The sequence below is a fragment of the Fringilla coelebs genome (genome assembly GCF_963513975.1).
Source record: "Fringilla coelebs genome assembly, chromosome: 12".
NCBI classification, from domain to species: Eukaryota; Metazoa; Chordata; class Aves; order Passeriformes; family Fringillidae; genus Fringilla; species Fringilla coelebs.
In genome coordinates, this window is record NC_140038.1 from 4,916,173 (window position 1) to 4,937,172 (window position 21,000).

At 50.8% G+C, this 21,000-nt stretch overlaps 1 protein-coding gene across 2 annotated transcripts; it reads left to right on the plus strand.

The window, feature by feature from the left end:
• Positions 1 to 1,193: 1,193 nt before the first annotated feature.
• PKM (pyruvate kinase M1/2) lies at positions 1,194 to 21,000 on the plus strand. 2 transcript variants are annotated; one of them, XM_084213951.1, is made up of 11 exons: positions 1,194 to 1,304; positions 6,725 to 6,888; positions 7,257 to 7,348; positions 10,185 to 10,316; positions 10,510 to 10,696; positions 11,476 to 11,746; positions 12,006 to 12,156; positions 13,463 to 13,615; positions 16,671 to 16,837; positions 19,480 to 19,661; positions 20,204 to 21,000. In XM_084213951.1, the coding sequence occupies exons 2-11, from the start codon at positions 6,744 to 6,746 to the stop codon at positions 20,308 to 20,310; spliced, it is 1,587 nt and encodes a 528-aa protein (XP_084070077.1). In that variant the 5' UTR covers positions 1,194 to 1,304; positions 6,725 to 6,743; the 3' UTR covers positions 20,311 to 21,000. The 2 variants fall into 2 exon arrangements, with proteins under 2 accessions (XP_084070077.1, XP_084070078.1); XM_084213952.1 differs by lacking the exon at positions 16,671 to 16,837 and adding an exon at positions 17,276 to 17,442.

A 21,000-nucleotide genomic window follows, 5' to 3' on the forward strand; every position in this document is an offset into this window, starting at 1 on the left:
GGTCCCTGTGTTAATGGCATGTCTCCAGTGTCACCACGGTGCCAGTGCGGAGCCATGTCACGGGTCACAGGCAAAAGGTCCCCATGGTTCTGGGATCATGTCCCCAATACCTCCAGCATGGAGTCCCCAGTATTACCAGCCAAAGACCTTCGTGGATCTGGCACGGTATCCAGGCTGGGACAGTGGCCCCAGTGGCCCCAGCATCTCCAGCCTGGTCTCTCATTGATCCCAGCGCAGCGTCCTCAGCATACCCAGCATTGATTCCTTAGGTTTTAAGTTTTTCTGTTCTGTGTTGGTGTGCAGCTTTAGCTTTATATTAAGTGTTACTGGGATCTTTTCACAGGGTGGTGAAGACAAAACAATCCTGTTCTAGCTGGAGACCGAAAGACAATCTCTTCACACTTCAGGCCCAAAGCTTAAACAACATGAAAAGAGGAGGGCGGGCAAGCAAGCAAGGAGGATGAAACTTCATCATTTGAAGTTGTTAATTGGACAGTTAACTTCTATATGCAAAAGGACTAAAACTTATAAAAATGTGAGGTCTAGTGACCAAGCCCTCCTTTGCTTCCATCTTGGAGTCATCCGGGCAGAGCCAGGACTGCAGCTCGGGCACTGGCAGGGTGTGGCCTTTGAAGGCACTTCAATAAATATCCACTTTATTCCTCTTAACTCCATCTAGCCTCAGTTCCAGCTCCTTAGGGCATCAGCACCATGTCACCAACATTTCCAGCCTCGTGTCCCCGGTGTCCCCAGTACTGTGTCCTTGTAGCCCCACTACAGAGATTCCACGCTGGTCCTCAGTGTCCCCACTGGAAGGTCTCAGGAGCCTCCAAAGCATCCCAAAACACACAGAGCGGCTGCCCCCGCAGATTGAGGGACCCCTGAGGTGTGAGCTGGGGGTGTCGGTGTGAGTTGGGAGGGTTCGGTGTGAATCGGAGGGCTCGGTGTGAGTTGGGGGCCGCGGTCCCTTTAAGAGCATCCCGCCGGGCCGCGGCCCCTTTAAGGCGACGAGCACTCTCCGTCCCCGCGCGCGGCGGCTGCGGCGCCTCCTCATTGGCCGGCCGAGCGCGTGCTGTGACTCAGATCCTCCCCCTCCTGCTTTGTGCCTCCTCTCCTGAAAGTAGCTCCGGCGCCCCGCCCTTGCAGCGCGGGCTCCGGCCCCGGCAGGGCGGGCGGCGGAGGGATATGAGAGGGGCGGTGCTACGACCAGTCGGGATTACCTTGGCGGGGCGTGTGGGGGCGGTGCTCAGAGCGGCGGCGGCGCTCCGAGTGAAAGGACGAGGCAGCGGCGTTACTCAGCGGCGGTAGGTAACGGCGCTCTAAGGCGCTGCGAGCGGTGGGCCGGCCGCGCCGGTACCGCCGTTATGCCCATGTTTCCGCCGCCGGGGGAGGGTCCCCCCGCGCGGCGGCTGAGGGGAGGGGGCGCGCGCCCTACGGGGCGGTTGAGGAGGGGGCGCGCGGGGGGTTCGCGGTGCCGAGCACGTGGCTGCCGGCAGCCCCGGCCCCGCGTCCCCATCTCTGCCTCCTCGAGCATCCCCCCGAGATCCCGCACCGGGGAACGCCCTTTCCGAGCATCCCCCCGTGACCCGGCACTGGGGAGCGCCCGCCGCTGAGAGCATCCCTTCCGATCTCGCGCCGGGGAACGCCCGCTCCAAGCATCTCCCCACGGCCCGCACCGGGAAACGGCCGCTCCGGGCACGGGCGGGGGACGGCGGGGGTGCGGTCTGGGGTGCGAGGGCTCGGGTGAAAGAAGTGGGACACGCAGGAACGGGGAGCCCCGCGTGTTCCCGGCGGCCGTGCCGTTGAACGGAGCGCACGGCGCCGCTGCGGCCGCCGCCCGGCCCGAGCAGTGGCGGAGCAGCTGCTGGGAGGCTGAGTCAGAGGCAGACGGAGTGAGGCGCTAGGCCGCCTCCCCCCCCCCACCGTGCCCGCACTCACGTAAGAGCCGGCAGTTCCCCGAAGGGCATCAGCTTAAATCAGCGTCCGGCTCACTGCACCCACCACTGATGCTGCAGCCTTTTCCCTTTCCCCCCGCCCCCCCCCGGGAAGAGAAGGCCCCTTCTGAATTTATCTTCTCCCGTAATTGTGCCGGCTTAAACACATCCAATTGATTTAGACAGTTTCTTGAACTGTGAAAACCTTTCAAACGTGTTTAAACCCCCTTTGCAGAGCTACCAAGGCATGAATAGCGCTTTTGTCGGCGGACAATAGCAACCTCCCGACTGTCTCCTCAGACTACTAAAAGTAGACGGCAATCTCTAAAAACCTGCTTTTGTTCTGATAAGGCAGCTCGGTATCGGAGAGGCTCAGGTTACAAAAAAAAAAAATCAGTGTTTTATGAAGGTTTTTGTCATGTTAAACTGTTAATTTTCGTGCTGCTCATCGAGACTTGCCTTGGCTCAGAGGTGCAATGACAAATTTTTATTACTCAGACACGTCCAGGAACTTGTGCAATTAGAAGTGCTTAATTAAAAAGAAAAAAAACCAAAACAAACCAACAAAAAAACCCTCTACAGAGTGTATTTTATGCCTGAGATCCTGCTTATAGAGCAGAATTCTGGCTAATACAAGGAGTTCGATGGGTTAATGGTCTGTACTGGTGCCAGCAGGTTTCCAGCCCATCACCGGATTAAGCAGAAGGTTTTTGTGCGAGGCAGGAAGCACTGCTGCGAGCCACGTGCTTGAACCGGGGACTTCTGCCTGTGAAACCCTTCTGAGAAAGTTCACTTGCACTAGATAAAGAGCGTGGAGAGTCTGCAGCAGCCTGCGTGGTTTTTTTTTTTTTTTATTACCTACTGTTTTATCTATCTAAAGCTATTATTAAAACCTTTATTTATTGCTGTTAGCCGTAGTGATCCTCCGCCGGCCTTAATTCCCTTTCTAGCCAACAAGTTGATAATTTAATTTAAGGGGAGTAAGACGTTTCCCAGGCTGGCTGGAGCACGTGCTCGGTCCTTTTATCTCCTGCCTGGCCGTTGTTCTCCAGGGGGAAGATGGAGCCGCAGCGGGTGGTGATGGATGGCACGTAGGGAATGGGGCTGCAGTACCGGGGCGCTGCCACGTGCAGCGATCTCCATCCTGGAGGGGGGGGATGCAGCAGTGGTCTACACTTCTGCCTAGTTTAATGTGATAAGAAAACCCCCAAGCTTTATTTTATCCTGTAAAGCAGGTTTTTACAGCTTCCCTGAAGGCAGCCAGGTGCTTTTTGCCAAGCTGAAAGGCTCCTTGTCCTCTGCAAGGTTAAGCCTGTAGGTGTGTCCTACAAATAACCCTCGAGATAAGTCTTTCTCGTCACCAAACATCCGATGCTTGCCACCTCCTCTTATTTTTTTTTAGTTAAGCTTTCCAGGGAGGGCAGCCTGGAGCCAGCAGCACACGGGGAAGGTGCCAGAGCCAGCCTGATCTTCCTGTCCCCCATAGCCAAAAAGCTGGAGAGGCATCTCCGTTGTGGGTCTCTCCTCCCGTGGATCTGCAGCTCAATGCTGGGGCGAGCATCGGCCAGCCAGGAGCATCTGGTGGCTCCTGGCTTCCATCCAGGCTTGCAGAAAAGGGGTGGAATTTTGGGGTGGCCATTTTGTCCTTACATAACGGCGAGACACCACCTCCGGCACCAGCTGCCTGGCAGGAATGTGCTGTCCTCCCTCCCTGGGAGAGGGGATGCCAGGCTAGGGTAAAAACCTGCTTCTCTGCAGAGCTGCATTGCTCTGTTGTTGAGTGCCTTTAGCTTCTGGAATGAGCAAAGCTGATGTTTTTCTAGGCTTCTTTTGGGAATCTGAAGGCCTGCCTGGTTTCATAACCCTGCCCTGAGCACTAACTCAAACCATTTCTGCCTCTGGGCAGGGTCACTGGGCATGAGCAGCCTTGTTCTGCAGCATCTGTGAGGTTGTGTAAGTGAGGCTGACTAGTAAATCCCGAATCATCGCCCCCTGGGAGCCTCCTGGCTGGAGTTCCTGCAGGCAGTGACACAGCTCTGGCTGTGGCCTGGGGACAGCCCCTGCTGCAGTTTCTACTTCCTTTTGTCACCAATAACAGCAGTGACTTGGCCCTGGGTGGGGATTGCTGCTCTCTCTCCTTTCTCCATCCCCAAGGGGCATGTCCGGAGAGACTGTGATTTTAGGCTTTCTCTCATGTGACCCATAGGGTGAGCTGGCTGGAATTAGTCACCTGGCTACAGTAAAAACCAGTCCCAACCTCAAATGGCTCAGTCTGGAATATTCAGGAGCTAGGTAGATACCAGACATCATTGGGACACCCTGCCTGAAGCATGGGCAGGTCAAGTAATACATTTTGGGATTTAATTGTTACTCCTTGAGGAATGAATTCAGGTTTATTCAGTGCTGGAAACATTCAGGCATTGTAGAGTATTGCTCACTCCCCCTTCCTCAATCTGCCTAGACTGAGTGCTCCGTGTTTTCTGGTGTCCTTAAAGTCCTTGCTCCTCTGTTTGATGTTAAAAAAAGCGGAGTAGTGGGAAATGCCAGACATTCCTGTTATAAATATGAGACTGGTCATTCCGGTAAAATTCAGTTGATGCTTTGTCAATTCACGGTGGTGGAAGGCAGGAAGGAGTATTGAAAAGACTCTTGGTGGTCGTGGGCATGGTGCTGTGGACAGATGGGTGTTTGGGGTATTTTCTGGCTCCTGCGTCTCTGCTCTCGCCCCTGGACAAGGTCACTGTGTCTGCGGTTAATTTTTCTGAGCCCTCCGAACTGCTGGAAAATCTTGTGAAGGGGATACTGGCTGGGAAGTGAACTTTTCCTTTCTCTTTATAAAGACTTCAAGGGTGTTAAAATTGTATTTGAAAATGACATGAGTGGGTGGGGGATTTCCACGAGGCAGGGAGAATTCACTTGACTATTTTTTATAAACTTCCAAATTGTGCTCTTGCTGCAGTTTCTGTGTTGGGATGCCTTGTTCAGTATTCCTCTTGTTCCTAGAAGCTGTGCAAACCCGATTGCCTGTGTGTGGAGGTGATTTCCCAGCAAAGGCTTGTTTTTTTTGGCATCTAAGGAAACTGACACTGCTCTTCAGGTGTAGGGTGAAGCAGCAAGTGTTAGAGGGCTGAAACACAATGTTTTAGAACTGACCAGAGGGTTTTCCTATAATAATGAGACTTTGTTGGCCTTTTTATGTGGGCAGACCTTCTTGTAGTGACTCCAGTGAATCAGCAGCTTTTGGCAGGGCTGAGGGAAAAAAAGCTTTGCCAGGTCAAATTATGGTTTTTGCTGGCCTGGCTGCTCTGCGGCGCATGGCAGTGCGGTGAGGGTGAGTCAGGGCTGCCTGCGCGAGGATCTGCACGTACGTGAGGAAGGGCTGCGGAGCAGGGGAGGAGCGTCGGGGCCAGGCAGCAGGCTGGCAGGGCTTGCTCTGCCCTTCACTGTGCTCAGTCCTGCCGGCTCTGCCAGAGGTTTTGGGTTTATTGGTGCCTCTGTGTCAAAGCTGGATATGCTGAGCTGGATGGTGTGTTCCCCTCACACCACTCGGTGGCTTATTGGTGGGTTTTGTCTGCCTAGGTAGGCAGAACAAAAGCCCAGCTCTATTCCCTGCTCTGTCCCAGCTTTTAGCTGGGCCCCAGCCCATGTTTCTGTAAGCACATCTTGCAGATGAAGGCTGCTCATGCCTGCTCTGAGTCTCACCTGTGTGCCCTGGGTGCAGAGTTTGAAGCTAAACCTATCTTTAAAAATAAAATGAGTGATCTGCCCATGTCAGTAGCCACCACCTTGCATTGCTTTTTTACCAGAGGCTTTTGTAGTGCTGAGATTTTAGCCTGGGCATGTCTGAGACAAAGCTTTGAGCTGCCACTACTACTTGAGAACAAAATTATTCCAATTAGAAATGCCTGGGGCACCAGCGCTACTGTGAAGTGGATGTCCTCCCATCCCAGTGGACTGTTAAGCTTCAGCTCAGCTTCCTCTTCGAAGGATAAGTTGATTCCCAAAGAATAGGCTGGTCCTGCTGTTGTGGAAGCTCTTTAGTCCAGAGAGGGCAAACAGCCTGAGTTCAGAGAGGTTTTTTAATCCAAATGTTGAAAAATACAAGCAGTTTTAAACCTGATGATAAATTTTGGTGCTGTTGGTGAAGGGGAGTGCAGGAGGTAGAGGAGACCTGCAGCATCATCAGTCTAAGAGGGACTTTGAATGTCTTAAATCTTCAGTCTTTTCTGTGTTCTCTGCCAAAGTGTTGTGTTTAATCAACTCAAGTCTGCTTGCTTGTCCAGGCTTAGAGGATGGGGTTTAGGCTTATGTGGACTTTGCTGTGATTAGGTGCTCCTGGGTAGAAGGTTGCATGTGTCTGGGCGTGCTGCAGTCATGCCAGTGCTGAGCTGCCCCGGTCCCATGTGGGATGGGACGTGCAGTTGAGGCCTGTAGGAGAAATGAGTGGAGAGCTGGGAGGGAGGAGGCAGAACCTCTGCCTGTGCACTCAAGTGCTTGAATTTTGTTGCGTTGTGTAGCTCCAAGGGAAGACTGGCAATGAAGAGAAGCTATGAAGGGAACATCTGCATAGAAGGCAGGTGAGCTTTGGGCGGTCCATGTGGGGGATGACATGGAAATAGAAATGTGCCTTGCCTGTTAGGATTCTCAAATAGGAACATAAAGATAGTTTGACCCAGTAGCAGCTTTCTTGTTACCTCCATATTCATCACATTGTTGTCTTGGTGTCTCTGCTTGTTCGGCAGTTTGGGGTGCGTGATTCCCAAACCTGGCACCGCTTTCTTCCCTTCCAGACACAGGAATCTAGCAACCATGTCGAGGCCCCACAGTGCAGCTTCCATCCAGACCCAGCAGCTGCATGCTGCCATGGCAGACACCTTCCTGGAGCACATGTGCCGCCTGGACATCGACTCAGAGCCAACCATCGCCAGGAACACCGGCATCATCTGCACCATTGGTGAGCTATTCCTAGACAGGAGAGAATTGCAGCTAGGAGCCCACACCTTGGTGAAACTTAGGAGGGAAATTATGAGAAGGATCTGACTTTCATCCCTTGCCAGGGCTGAACTTGTGTGGTAAAGGAACATGACTTTCCCATGTTTGCCTAACCTGTGTTACTGCTGGGAGTGAATCCAGTATCCAGGGAAATGGGAATCGCTTGGGTTCTGCTGCACTCCGTGGGCAAGTTGAAACAATATTTGCTGCTGCAGCGCTGAGCAATGCTGTATCCATTTACCTTTTCTCTTCCACTTGAAACAGCCTGGTCTGTGTGGGTTACCTCATTATTTTTCTAAAGTTAATGTTCAAACTGTTTGTTCCTCCTAGGCCCGGCCTCCCGCTCTGTGGACAAGCTGAAGGAAATGATTAAATCTGGAATGAACGTTGCCCGCCTGAACTTCTCTCACGGCACCCATGAGGTAAGGGTGCGGTCTGAGCTGCTGCAGTCCCTGTGTTTCTGCTGATCCTGTCCTTAGGGAGGAGGGAAATCCAGCTTCATCCAGACCCATCCTTGGTGTGGGAAGGTCAAATAGCTGCTTTTGGGGAAAGCATGCTGGTTGTACATACCGAGCCTGTGTCACTGTTGATAACACTGAAGTACATTTTGTGAGCCATCTTGAAAGCAATTCAATTCCACACCCTGCCCTGTAGCAGGGAGCCAGGTAACTGATATTTGACACTGTGTGCTGACTGCTTGCCATGAAATCCTTCAGTTCTTCCTCATATCCTGCTGTTCCCAAAGCTGCTGCTTACCAGTGCACAGCCAAAGCTGGGAAGACCTGTCCCTTTTTTGCACCTCTGCAGGAGGTCCCACTATCAGTTAATCTCACTTTTAGTTGCGTTGCTGGGGATTTTGCAGGCAGGCGATCCGTGAATGACCCTGATCAAAAGGCATCTGTTATTGGTGATTTGATGTAATTACTGTGCTCAGTGGGAAGAATGGGCTCCTGGGTTTTCTGGCTAACCAGCTGCTCCAGATGCATTCCTGGCACTCAGGTCCCACTGTGGAGCTTGGGACATGGTGTGGTGAGCTCAGAAAAATAAGGTCAGAAGAAATCAACACTGCATGACAGTCAAGCCCCTATTGCTATAAATAGCTGACACCCTCAATGATACTGGAGGAGCTGAGGATCCCTCAGCTGAGGGTTCTGCTGAGGTTTTTGGGGGTTTTTTTTGACTCTGGCTGCTTTCCAACTTTCAAAATGTCACCCAGTAGCAGCTGTAGGTGGCTTTACTTAGTGACCCATGAACCTTGTGGTATGTAACAGCTTGGCCTCTCACCCTGGTAGCCTTTAATGAGCGCAGGGCAGTGTCAGGATCAAAAAGGGCTGATATTTAACTGTGGGTAACCATCAGACCTTGACTAACCACGCTGGGATAGTGTCAGTGCATGTCTTGCAGTTGGGAAATCAACCTGGAGAAAGAATAGTGTGGAGTAACTGCATCCCAGGAGTCAGATCCTTGCAGCTGGGTGGCTCTTGGGCCAGGTGACACATCAGGGACTTGGTGGCCAGGCTGAAACTGGGAATTCTGACACCGTTATTGCCCTGTTGCTGTGGTCTGTGAACTTGGCTGAGGTTTTCCTGCTTTGTGTGAGGTCTGATCACACATTTCACACCAACAAAGCCGACTGCAGGCTCTGGTGTGGCTGTCACACTGCAGAGTGTGACCATCAGCCATAGGCAGTCCTGAGCTTGTGTCCCATCCTGGCTCCTCCAAAATGCCCTCCTTTCGAGTGAAGGCCCAGAGTTTCCATCTGTCACAGGTGCTTCAGTTCTTGTGTCCACCCTGCAGCATTTACCAGGCCTTGAGCTTTACAAGAGGTGCTTTGGCACCCACTTGGCTCCCTTTACATAGACTAAAAATGGCTTTTACCTCCAGTTCTGCCTGCATTTTTGTTCTGCATGTGTAACTCTTCAGAAAGTCAGACTCCCTAGGAGCCAGTTAGTCCTTGATATCCAACTAAAATGGAAATATCAGATGATTAGGTTCAGATAAGTGTTGTGGCACTGTCAGGGCCACATCCACCCCAGCTGCTGTGCCTGGTAGGGTCAAGGCCGTCTCAATCCCAGATTGCACACTGTCAATAAACTGACTCATTTTCCTGCTATAAAGAGTTATCAGCTGTTAGGTATTTCTGGCTAAGGGCACACATGTGAACTTCAGCATGGCTTTTTCCAGTCCAACCTTCCTGGTGCTGGCTTATCATCCCTGAGATACTGAAGTCAGTGTGGAGGGCTCGTGTTGGGGTGAGTGAGTGACACGAGGGAACCGAGTGTTCGAGGTGAGTCAGGTCAAACTCCATCAGCTCATGTGGTACACAGAGAGGAAAGGGTATGTGTTATCTGCTGAAGTCTGTCAAGTGTTACACAACTCTTACTAGTTGTAAGTAGTTAGGGTTATCTCTTAATGTTATTTAAACAAGTAAAGTAAACTGATCTCTTGGCCATCTGTAGCACATTTGAGGGAGCTGGCATGGGTTTTGTCAAAAAACTATCTTAAAACTGGCAGCATTTAGCAAAACGCTCTCCCAAACAAGGTTTGGAAGCCAGGTGTGTGGTGCTGGACTATTGAGCTGTCTGTGATTGCTTTGACTCCGGAAATAAACTGTAAATATTTACAACGGATAACACTCTTTTAGCAAATCCTTTATCTGTGGGAATTCAGGCCAAAGAGTGAAAGCCTGTCCATCTGCAGGACTGATAGTGGGTCAGGCTGGAAGTGTGTGTGGGAGCTAGCAGTGTGAAGAGGCATCTTCCCTTGCTCTGATGGGAGGAGGAATACAGCCATGTGTGGCACTGTGACATTCTTCTGCCATCAGGTCCCTTTGAATGCACACAATTATCTGGTTGCTGGTGCTGTGAATATTCTGCTGTGTTGAATAGGCAGGTGTTCAGGTAAGCTTTTGGAAAAGTTACTCCTACAGGCCTTTTGGTTGGTGAGCCACCTTTGAATGGCAGGTGTGTGTCCTCATGAAAAACCACTTCAGCCAGACCTTGGGACTGTCTCCTTGAGTAGTCCTTCTGGACTTAGAGATGAGGGCACATCAGATAACTTCCAGACTCTAGGGCAGGACGGTCCTTGTATCCTTGCACTACTACAGGAAGCTTTGTCTGGGTTAAATTTTGAAGGTAGAACTGAAACTGGGAGCAGAACAGTCAGCTTGGGCAGCCTCTGGGATGCGCTGGGATCTTTTCTGTAAGCAGCCAGGTAGAACCAGCTTTAACATTTCCATCTTTTTTCTTTTCTTGCCAGTATCATGAGGGCACAATCAAGAACGTGCGAGAAGCCGCAGAGAGCTTTGCCTCTGATCCCATCACCTACAGACCTGTGGCTATTGCACTGGACACCAAGGGACCTGAAATCCGAACTGGACTCATTAAGGGAGTAAGTTGCTTTTTTTTTAATCACACTTTTTTCACCACACAGACTTAATACTGTGTTAAGCCTGTGGCCATTTCCAAACAAAAAAAATATCATAGGAAATGAGGTAACAAACCACCTCCCAAAAGTTCTGACAAACTGCTGTGGGCTGTGAGGTGGTGGTGTACTGGTTTTTACTGGTTTTGTTGTCACACAGAGCGGCACAGCAGAAGTGGAGCTGAAGAAGGGTGGACAGCTCAAAGTGACCCTGGACGATGCCTTCATGGAGAACTGTGATGAGAACACGCTCTGGGTGGACTACAAGAATCTCATCAAAGTTGTAGAAGTTGGCAGCAAAATCTACGTGGATGATGGTCTGATTTCTTTGGTGGTTAAGGAGAAAGGTGTGTAACAGCCATTTTAGCTCTGCCTATTTGTGTGTTCCTCAGGACATACTTGTGGTTTCCCTCCAGTAACTGTTCCTTAGTTTGCAGTTGTAGAAAGGAGAACATGTTTCTTGATGGTTTAGTGAGACTTTGAGCTAAGTTTCTCCATCTTAAGTGTAGGAACTTTCCAAAAACTAACTTCAGCTGGGTTTCACTGGGCTGGCATCTAAACCCCATCTTCAAAGGAGAATTGTGGTAGGGCCATACCACTGTTCATGATCAGCCAGGCTAATTCATGCTCTTAATAAAGGCTTTAACTAGTTTTACAGCACAGACCCTGGCTTTTGTAGTTAAGAGACAGAACTCGTTTTAACTGGTAATGTAGAGGCAAGGTTACTTCCATAATACTCCCTTTATAGTGCTGCCTAAACTGCTGTAGCCTCAAGCCTCTAAATCTGTGAGCATGTAGGGAGTGGGAGGCGAGGCTTTGGTGTTGCAGGGCGCTGTGTGCAAAATTGCAGCCTGCTAGCTTTTTTTGGGGGAGGCAATCCCAACCTCCTGCAGTGAACAGCTACTATCTTATCCAGGAACAGCCAAGAAGTTGTTTTAGACCAATCTATTGTGTTCCCAAGGATAAACTGCAAGCTTGCGTGGTACAGAAATGCTCTAAAGAGATGGGATGTGCTTTTTATCGCGTGTGCCGCTGTTGACATCGCAGTTCCCAGGCAGGGAGGTGGTGTGGGAGTTGGTAGCAGGAGCTGTCCTGTAAACACTGACCATGGGAACCTGTGTTTCAGGGAAGGACTATGTCATGACAGAGATTGAGAACGGTGGCATGCTCGGCAGCAAGAAGGGCGTGAACCTGCCCGGCGCTGCCGTCGACCTGCCTGCCGTCTCTGAAAAGGACATTCAGGACCTAAAATTCGGTGTGGAGCAGAACGTGGATATGGTGTTTGCTTCCTTCATCCGCAAGGCTTCTGATGTCCACGCTGTCAGGAAGGTGCTGGGGGAAAAGGGAAAGAACATCAAGATCATCAGCAAGATCGAGAACCATGAGGGTGTGCGCAGGTGAGCTTGTGTGGGGTATACTTTGGGTTTGTCACACTGAAATAAAGCGACTCACACTCCATTTTTGTAGCTTCAGGCAGCTTTGTGTAGCTCTGAATATGTGCTGTGCCTTGCTTCTGGTTTTCTTCCTCCTTCCTTGGCATTGCAAGAACCCAAACAGCCCATGAAAAGCGTGAGTGCTCCTTTCAGAGGAGGACAGACAGATGGGAAGGTGCTTTGCAGAACAAATGGGATAACACAGCTCTTCTCTCACTGTCAGGTTTGATGAGATCATGGAGGCCAGTGATGGCATTATGGTGGCCCGCGGTGACCTGGGAATCGAGATCCCAGCTGAAAAAGTCTTCCTTGCCCAGAAGATGATGATTGGGCGCTGCAACAGGGCCGGCAAACCCATCATCTGTGCCACTCAGGTACTGGAAACACCACCTTTGGCTTCTCACTGCCACAGTCTGGCCAGGAGGAAATGTTGGGGGCAGCCATGCGTTGGTGGCATTGGTTAAAGAGTGAGATGTAAGGAAGTTTTGCTCATAGCTGAAAAGCTCACATTTAGGCATTTCTGTGTTTGGGATCTTTTCCCAGTTAGATTATGGGACCTCTTGCCAAAGGTTATACGTCTCAAAACATCGTGTGGTAATGAGCCTTTGGGGCTGACCTTGCAAGTTCCTGGGATGAATGGCACATGCTTTTCCTTGGCATCTTGTGGCAACTCATCCTGCCTGACAGGGAAGGTTTGCTGGGGTTCCCAGGTATCTTAGAAAATGTACACCCACTGCAGCTTCAGAAGGAGCTGAGTAAAGGAGCCTTCTTTTTCTGGGAGTGGTAGGGATCATTTGCACAGTCCTTGAGCACTGGGAGGACTGGTTTACTTACTGTCCTTGCTCTGCACATAGGCTGTGGAAGTGTAGACTTCTTTAGACAGTAATCATTAAAGAAGGTTCTGGATTTACAGTGGCATGTGCTCCTTTTTCCTGTATTGCTACAGAAATGCAGCTGAAACACAGCCTCAGGCAATGTCCTATGGGTGAAGCAAATAGTGTTTAAACAAGTGGTGAACTCCAGCTGGGGGGAAGCTGAGCGCCTAAGGAAGACAGGAGAGCTGGTCAGAACTGGGGTGTGGAAAGGGATTAGGAAGTGCTCACCTCATGAAAAGCTGCCCTGTTTTCCACTCTTTTAAGTGGGGATGCTTAGAAAGCTGGTGGAGTTAACTGTTTTCATTTTACTACCCTGTATGTATTGTCTAAAGCATTTGAATTCTTGTGTTGGGGGAAGGTGACTTAATTGGTGCATACCCTGCTCTTTATGATTTCTGGATGATGTAATCCCCAAAATTTAAAATGTATGACTGGATTTGAGCTTTCCTTAAATACGTCTAATGCCACGCTGCTCTAAAGAGCTTCCAGTTACTTGGACCAAGCTTTGTGCTGAGAAGTTGAAGTAGAAGGTTTGGAGTATTTTTTCTGGGATGTTGTGTGGCTTAAATCTGGAAAAGGACTAAATACAGAATGGGTATAAAATGGAATGAGTTATTTTCCTTTCTAATGGAGGCTTTAAATCAAAGCTGGTTTAGGGAGCAAACCTTCTTTCTTTTCCATACCCCTGGAGGACTTGTGGATTCCTGAGGTTGCATCCCACTTTCTGCCCAAGCCATTAGGAGTATTGAAGTGCAGCTGCTTTCTCTGGCAGTGTGTTCATCCCTGTGGGTTTGTTCTCTCCCAGATGCTGGAAAGCATGATCAAGAAGCCTCGCCCGACCCGTGCTGAGGGCAGCGACGTCGCTAACGCCGTCCTGGACGGTGCGGACTGCATCATGCTGTCCGGGGAAACAGCCAAGGGAGACTATCCCCTCGAGGCTGTGCGCATGCAGCACGCTGTGAGTACTGCCTGCCCTGCCCTGCTGGGGACAGGGACACCATCTTGCTCTCAGCTGGCCACTCAAAGGCCTAAATGGCTGCCTAAAATAGCCATTTTTTGTCTTGCACTCTGCTGTGGGTGGTTTTTTTTTTTTAACAAACATGGTTCTGATGGCTTGGAATCTCACTTTGTGTGCTCCAAACTTGCCAAGCAGAGCTGAGAGCTGCTCTGTAATGCTGAGATATAAAACTTTAAATTTCTTTTTGCCTTTACCTCAATAGAAATTTCATCCAATGTCCCATTGCAGTGGCATATTAAATACCTTAAACTTCTGCAGGGTCAAGGAGCTGCTTTAAGCAGTTTATCTATAGATAATGAAAGGTTTTGGCTGAGTCCTGCATGGGAGGGGGTGGGGAGGCTCCTGAGGGTGATTTACAGCACTGTTGCATTCAGCACCTGCTGCGTGCTGGGGGTTGGGGGGGTTTGTTGCATGAGTACTGACAGCACCATATTTTTACATGCCTGAACTGCCAGAAACCTTTGCTCTGCTTCAAGTTCATGTTTCAGCTGATACGAGCCTTATGTCAAGTACCTGTATGCGTTGCTGCTCCCCAGTTACCAGTGCTGTGAATCACAACGCAGTGTGAATCACATCACGAGTTCTAACTCTCAGCAGTTTTATTTGCAATTCAGCTTCTATAGGTTATTCAACTCAGCCAGTGTTGGTTTGCAGTGTGGTACCTAAACATCTTTTACCTCAATATGGAGTGGTGTTTTTTTGCATGAGGCAAATGCAAAATACAACTTAAGATCAGTGGGCAGTGGTGCTCCTTTACAGGCCAAATACTAACTAACTTTACTAACCAATACTCATGCACCTTCAAGCTTCTTCCTCCTTTTCCACCCCCTAAATCACAAAGATCATTTGCCTACCAAGACTTGGGAACTTGCTGCAGCAAACCTTACACCTGGGTTTCCATCTTGGCATTAATTCTTTGGTCTGGGCAGGTTGTATTGTACCTGTAGCCTGATTTGAGGATCTGTTGCATGTGCTTCCCTCTTCCTGCAGACCTGGGCATGGTGTTCATTCCACCAGGGCTTCTGGAGAAGCACTGAAGGCTTTAACACTGTGCAGAAATTGAAATACAGATTGACTAAGTGTGAGATGTTCCAGGCAGCAAGGTACCAACTCTTCTGGTAGGAGCACATGCCAGTATACAATGAGGATCTTTCCTCTGAGCTACTTCAGTTCTTGTTAGTCAAACCCAGCAACCTGAGTAACCATGGTCTGGGGATCTGCAGCATGGCTGGAGCAGGTGGATGTTACCATTTGAAGTGGGCAATAGCAATACTGTGCAGACTGATTGCTGTAGGTGGGAGTGGGCATCCTTACTATTCCACTCCAGGATCCACACTTCAAAGCCCAGCCTGGCCATGCTATGCTGCCTGATGGGACCAAGATTTAAACAGCCTCTCCATTTTCCTTTCTCCCACCTCCCTGGTATCTCTATCCATTCACCAACTAGAAACCCTCTATAGCAATTCCTGTCTGAGCAGATCCAGCTGTGGGGTGAAGTTAAGGATTGCTGTGCCCCTCTGCAGCTCCTGTCAAAGCAGACACCTGTATTCCCACATTCCATTACATGTGGGGAGGGCAGACTTCCCTCTAAAATCAGATTTGCTCTCTGTATTACATGGACCTGTTGCCTTTGTCCAGGAGCTGAAAATAAACTGCCAGGCTTCCAGCTCCTGCATTTGGAGTAAGTGTTGTGATGCAAATACTCCCCTTTTATCTAAATCCAGCAGTAACAATATGCTTTAGGACAAGTTGGCACTGGCCTGCTTTTCCGGCCTGCTGCCTGTGTCCTGTTATTTTTAGACCTAAGATACTTAACTACTTTGGCTTAAACTGATAACTGTGGAAGGGATAATTCCCAGCATCACATAAAATAATTCATTAACACTCGAGTAGCAAAATTCTGTTTTTTCTAACTCCAGAGCTTTCGCTGTGATTGCACATCAGTCTCTAATTCAGCATGAACTTGTCATGCTTTGTGTAGCAGCTGTTCACTTTGTGGAGTAACTGGGTGAAGTTGTCCTTGAGAAGATGATGAACCTTTGCATGCTTTTCTAGTCTCTGCAAGCCTTCTTTATCAGGTTGTCAGGCTTTCTGAGATGATTAGACATGATGATTCCCAGGATTCTGGGATGAACAGGTTGCTGAACCTGTTGCCAATGCTCAGCCAAAACACAAAGCCTTTAGTTGTGCCTCTGTCCCTCTCATCTGTCCATATCTGGCACTGTACAAACACTCCAACATCTGTACTGTGACAGCCCTATAAGGAAGACTTGTTCCTGTTTATTTCCTTATTACCAAAAGAAAGTTGGTATCCCATTTGGATGTGAAGCTTTATTGACTCTCAAGTTAAAATAAATCTTTATTGGCTCTCAAACTGAATCTTTATTTGCTCTCAAGGCAAGCCAAATTTTCATTGACCCTGAAGTTAATCTAAATGTAACAAGACTGAGAGAACAGTCTCCCGCCTTCGGGGTGACATTTAAAATGTGTTACTTGCATGTTGGCTCCATGAAAACTGTTCGAGCAGCACTCTGGTCTGTTGGAAGCCTGGGAAAGGAAGCCAGATATTCCCTCTAACAAAATTGCAAGCAGGACCATGGGCAGGCAGGTAGGTGGCATAAGAGTCTCTCAGGGAAGTCATAAGCAGCCATGACAAAGCACAGTCTGGCTCTGAGCTGGCTTGTTCTGCTTCTTGAAAAGCAATTTACTTTTGCCTGCTCTGCTGGAACTCCCAAATACAACAAAAATACCATGTTTGGAATGCCTGCCCAGTGACTGGGGCCTGCCAGTCCCATGGTACCGTGAATTTTAATCTGGTTGCATTTAGCAAAGTCAAAACCAGAGAGACAAAAAGCTTCACTGCTTCACCTTAATACCTTCTTGCATGCACTACTATGACAATTAAGCAAGTTAATATGATCTCATGTTCCTCTGGTATATCTTTCCTTCTTTTCTTTCCTCTGTTCTCCTCCTTCCCTCCCACTCGGGCCTGCAGATCGCCCGCGAGGCTGAGGCCGCAATCTTCCATCGACAGCTGTTCGAAGAAATTTTACGCCTCAATGTTAACAACAGGGACCCTGCCGATGCCATGGCGGCGGGCGCGGTGGAGGCCTCTTTTAAGGGCTTAGCTGCAGCCGTGCTAGTCCTGACTGAGTCCGGCAGGTAGGGCTCAGAGAGGGGGCTTGGGCCAGCCCTTCCTGTGGCTAAACACGCCGCACTCTAACACTGCAGTCTTTGGCCAGCTGCTCACTGCCCATGCCAACCTTGTGTAACCGCTGCCATGTGAGCTGACCCCGTGCCAGGGAGGGACCCCAGCAGGCAGGAGCAGAGCGAGAGTGCCTGGCAGTTGGCATGAGTGTCACCTGAGTGTGGGCTTGACAGGGCGAGGTGCCACCATTGGAAAAAAAAAAACCCCTTGGGACTCGAGTGGTTCCTCTGCAGGGACGTGCTGTTGGGTGAGCTTAGTCTGAGCTCACTGGTTAATGACAATGCCGAAGGCTGGCAGTGCAGATGTGGCACTCTGTGCTGGAGCACCTCGCCCTGCCCTGTGCCCGAGCGCCTGCTGTGAGTGTTGTCTCCGAACGCGTGTTGCTCTTGTAGATTGCCCGGGAGGCCGAAGCCGCCATCTTTCACAGGCAGTTGTTTGAGGAACTGCGTCGTCTGACCCCCCTCAACTGCGACCCCACCGAGGCCGCTGCAGTTGGCGCTGTGGAAGCGTCCTTCAAGTGCTGCAGCGGGGCCATTATTGTCCTCACCAAGTCTGGAAGGTAGGAGGGGACAGGTGCCCCCAGGTCGAGCCTGCTGTGTGACAGGGTGGGGAAAGGAGAATCCCGTGGCTTTGAGAGACCAGTGGAGTCAGGTTCTGGCAGTGCCTGCGGAGGTGGTTCCTCGGGAGATGGACACACATCCCTACGCTCTGAGTCCTCGGCCGGCCTCTGCCAGCGTGGCACCAGCTCCGAGCCCAGCCTCCCCTCACTGCTGCAAGTGGCAGTGGCGCCAGCGGGAAGAGCCAAGGGAAAATAAGTGTTGCAGCTTCAATTGAAACTTCTTGGCAAGAAGTCATCAATGTTACAGTGAGGCAGAAGTTCAGTGGATGCAGAATCCATTTTTTTTTTTTTTTAATCAAGGCTTTGGCCTTTTGTAGTCGCACCCAAATTATTGGTCCCTTGCTAGATGTTGCAGTCATCAGCCCCGCTTGCCTGAGCCCAAGGGGCGAAGAGGGATTGCGCAGCCTGTGGTTGGTAGGCAGGGAAGAGGAAAGTGTTGGAAATGCCCTCTTCCAGGATTTCTTGTCCCTGCCTGCAGGTAATCTCTCTGCACAGACAGGCATCTGGCAAGCACCAGGTGAGCTCAGTGGCTGCAGGTGAAGTGTGCTGGAACAATGTAGTTTGGGATTTCTGTCTAGCAACAGTGACACCTGCCAAACAGAGACTTGTTCTCAGTTGTGGAATGGGAGCTGGAGCCTCATGGATCAGTTCTTCCATCTAGAGGACCTGGGCTGCCTGCTCCCAAAGCATGTCCGACCCTAAGTCTCAGACTGCTTTCTGGAAGGAAATCAGGATTTCTCACACTGGATTCACACCAAAACAGTAGTGCAGCACATGTACCTGAAGATGTGGACCATCGGTGAAACCTTCACCAAAATGTACAGCTTAAAATGACTTTGAGCAGAAAATTATTTTCTGCAGAGATGAGGAGGGAACTATAAGCACCGAGTTCTGGATGTCCTCATGCTTCTAATGTTTCTTTGTCAAGTGTTCCAGCCTTACACTTGACCTTCTTAAAGAGATTTGAACTCTGATATTTGAATATTTTTAGCTGTGGATTAGGTTAACTCTTGTGAGTACCTGAATCTCCTTGATCTCACGGGGGGCAACTCATACACTGTGGGAAGGATTGTCTGAGAGCTGGGACGTGTGGTTGGGTGCTTGGAGCAGTCTGCTGGCCCCTGCTTTAAGAAGCAAACTTTGCATCTGAGTGTTGCTGAGCTTGGCTTCTCTAAATGAGGCTGCAAAAGCAAGTGGAGACACCAGCATGTCTGTTGGAAAGATGGAGCTGCAGATGCCACAGCCTTGCAGTTTGAATCTGTTTGCAGATACTCTCCCTCAGCAGTGCTCAGGGAAAGAAAAACGGTAGTCTAGTCCCCGCCCAGGCTGTGCTGCTGCTATTTTAAGGCGTTTTAAAGTCTTTGTGCTCAACTTCCCAGTGTAAATTTTGGCCTCTGTTGCATTTGCTTCCCATGGGGTGCAGGAGCAGAGCTCTGTGTGGAGGAACTGGCCCGTTTGCTGGCTTCAGTAGGTGGCTGGGAGGCAGATGGCTTCCTCCTTAGCATGCTTTGGGCAGTGATGCTGGCACCGGCTCTTTCCACCCTGAAAACCGGGAGCTCCTCAAAACAGGGAACTTTCAGGGACCCCTGTTGAGATGCCAAGGCCTGCTTGCGGAGGCCAGGATAAATGGCACCTCGCCATCCTAACATAGCAACAGAGACAAGTAAAGGCTTGTTCAGGGACCAAAACACCCTGATGGCACTTGCTAAACTTGGAGGTGAGGAGATTGTCGCCACCAGTGGGGACAGCCAGTGGTGCTCTGCCCAGTTGCCTAACTGGGAGTCCAGCAGAGCATCAGGCTGGTTGGTGAGTGGCTTTTGTGGAGACTGGTCACATCCCCCCAGAGGTTTTGGGGAGCCCTGGTGGCTGACAGACAGACAGACCTTGGGCTGCTGTGCTCCCGCAGGCCTTTCCCAGTGTCCTCTCCAGAGGCTGTGGTGTCTGTGTGGAGCCCCAGCGTGGCTGTTCTCCCTGCAGGTCGGCACACCTGGTGTCGCGGTACCGCCCGCGGGCCCCCATCATCGCCATCACCCGCAATGAGCAGACGGCGCGCCAGGCCCACCTGTACCGCGGCATCTTCCCCGTGCTCTGCAAAGACCCCGCCCTGGACGCCTGGGCTGAGGACGTGGACCTGCGTGTCGCCCTGGGCATGAATGTTGGTGAGTGGCACCCTTCTCCTCCCCTGGGACATGGTGGCTCTGAGCACCTAGGTGGTACTTAGGGGTTACTGTTGATGGCGAGAGAGGAACTGGCTGCCTGTATGGTAACTGTAACAGGAAACAGGTGGTGGTTGCATGAGCAGAACCACATCCGGTTGGGAAATGGGGTGGTGGGTTTGGCACAGCTGCCTTGAAGGAGTTTCCAGCAGAAGACCAGGTTGGGTTTATGGTAGTGAGTGATAGACCTGTGACAGCACTCCTGAGGGACAAGGGAAATCTGGAGTGGGGCTGACTCTGTCCTACACTCCTCCAAATCATGTGCTGTGGAATTTCAAGCTCTGTTGCAGAGAACCCCATAGCAGAGGCAAAGGGTGTGAGATGGGTGGGCAGCAGGAAGGTGGGGTTTTTGATACCCTCCTGGAGCCCCAGCTGCTGTGGCACAGGCAGCCTTAGTGACTCAGGGACTGGCTGATGAGCAGTATTGCCCCATGGCAAGGAGACGGGGTGGGACTGGGCTCTGACGCCTCCCTCTTCTCTCCTAGGCAAAGCTCGAGGGTTCTTCAAGACCGGCGACCTGGTGATCGTGCTGACGGGCTGGCGCCCCGGCTCTGGCTACACCAACACCATGCGTGCGGTGCCCGTACCCTGAGCGCCCACTGGGCCTTCTCCCCCTGCCCCCTCCCCTCCCACCACCCCACCGCCCTGTCTCCCCTTGCAGTAGACCAGCCATTGCTTGCGCTGTTGTTCTTGTCCCTAGAGTGGATGTAGGTTGCTAAACACCACCCAGTGCAGCAGCAGCAGGGGCAAGAGACCTTAAATCACTAAAAAAAAAAAATACTTGAAGTGTTTAGTTTTTTAAAAATCTCTCCCTGTAGTTCAAGTCCTGCCTTGATGTGTGTTGGAGTCAGTGTAGGAGGTCCCTGCGTGCTGTTGGGACTCCTCTTTCCTGATTACTGTCCTCAGAGTGTGAAATGTCCCTTTCCCTGGCCCTGGTGTGGGGTTTTGGGGAAGGGGAGAGGTGATGTGTAGTCAGTGGTTCTGCTGGACCCCTCCTTGCTCGAGGCAAGCTGCTACTCCCCCCTCCTGTAATGGCTACACGCCTCTCCAGACCCAATCCAAGGCAGATCCGGCCTTTCTCAGCTGGCTGTTTCGGGAATGGGGGCAGGGGAAGGGTGTTGGCTCCATGCACAGAGCTTCCCGTGCTCCCCTTGCAGCGTTGTCTCCTGTGTTAGTCATGTTCCCCCACCACCCCAGAGCCCCCTTCCTCACCCAGCACTCTGATGGGCCCTGGGGTGGAGAGCACAACTGTTCATCAATAAAGAGAAGCTGAAGCACCTGC

Excerpts from the sequence above, each read along its gene's own strand:
- PKM (XM_084213951.1), top strand. The coding sequence starts at position 6,744 with ATGTCGAGGCCCCACAGTGCAGCTTCCATCCAGACCCAGCAGCTGCAT. Across the intron at positions 10,697-11,475 it reads TTTGGTGGTTAAGGAGAAAG|GGAAGGACTATGTCATGACA; the intron begins GTGTGTAACAGC and ends CCTGTGTTTCAG. Across the intron at positions 19,662-20,203 it reads CGCCCTGGGCATGAATGTTG|GCAAAGCTCGAGGGTTCTTC; the intron begins GTGAGTGGCACC and ends CTTCTCTCCTAG.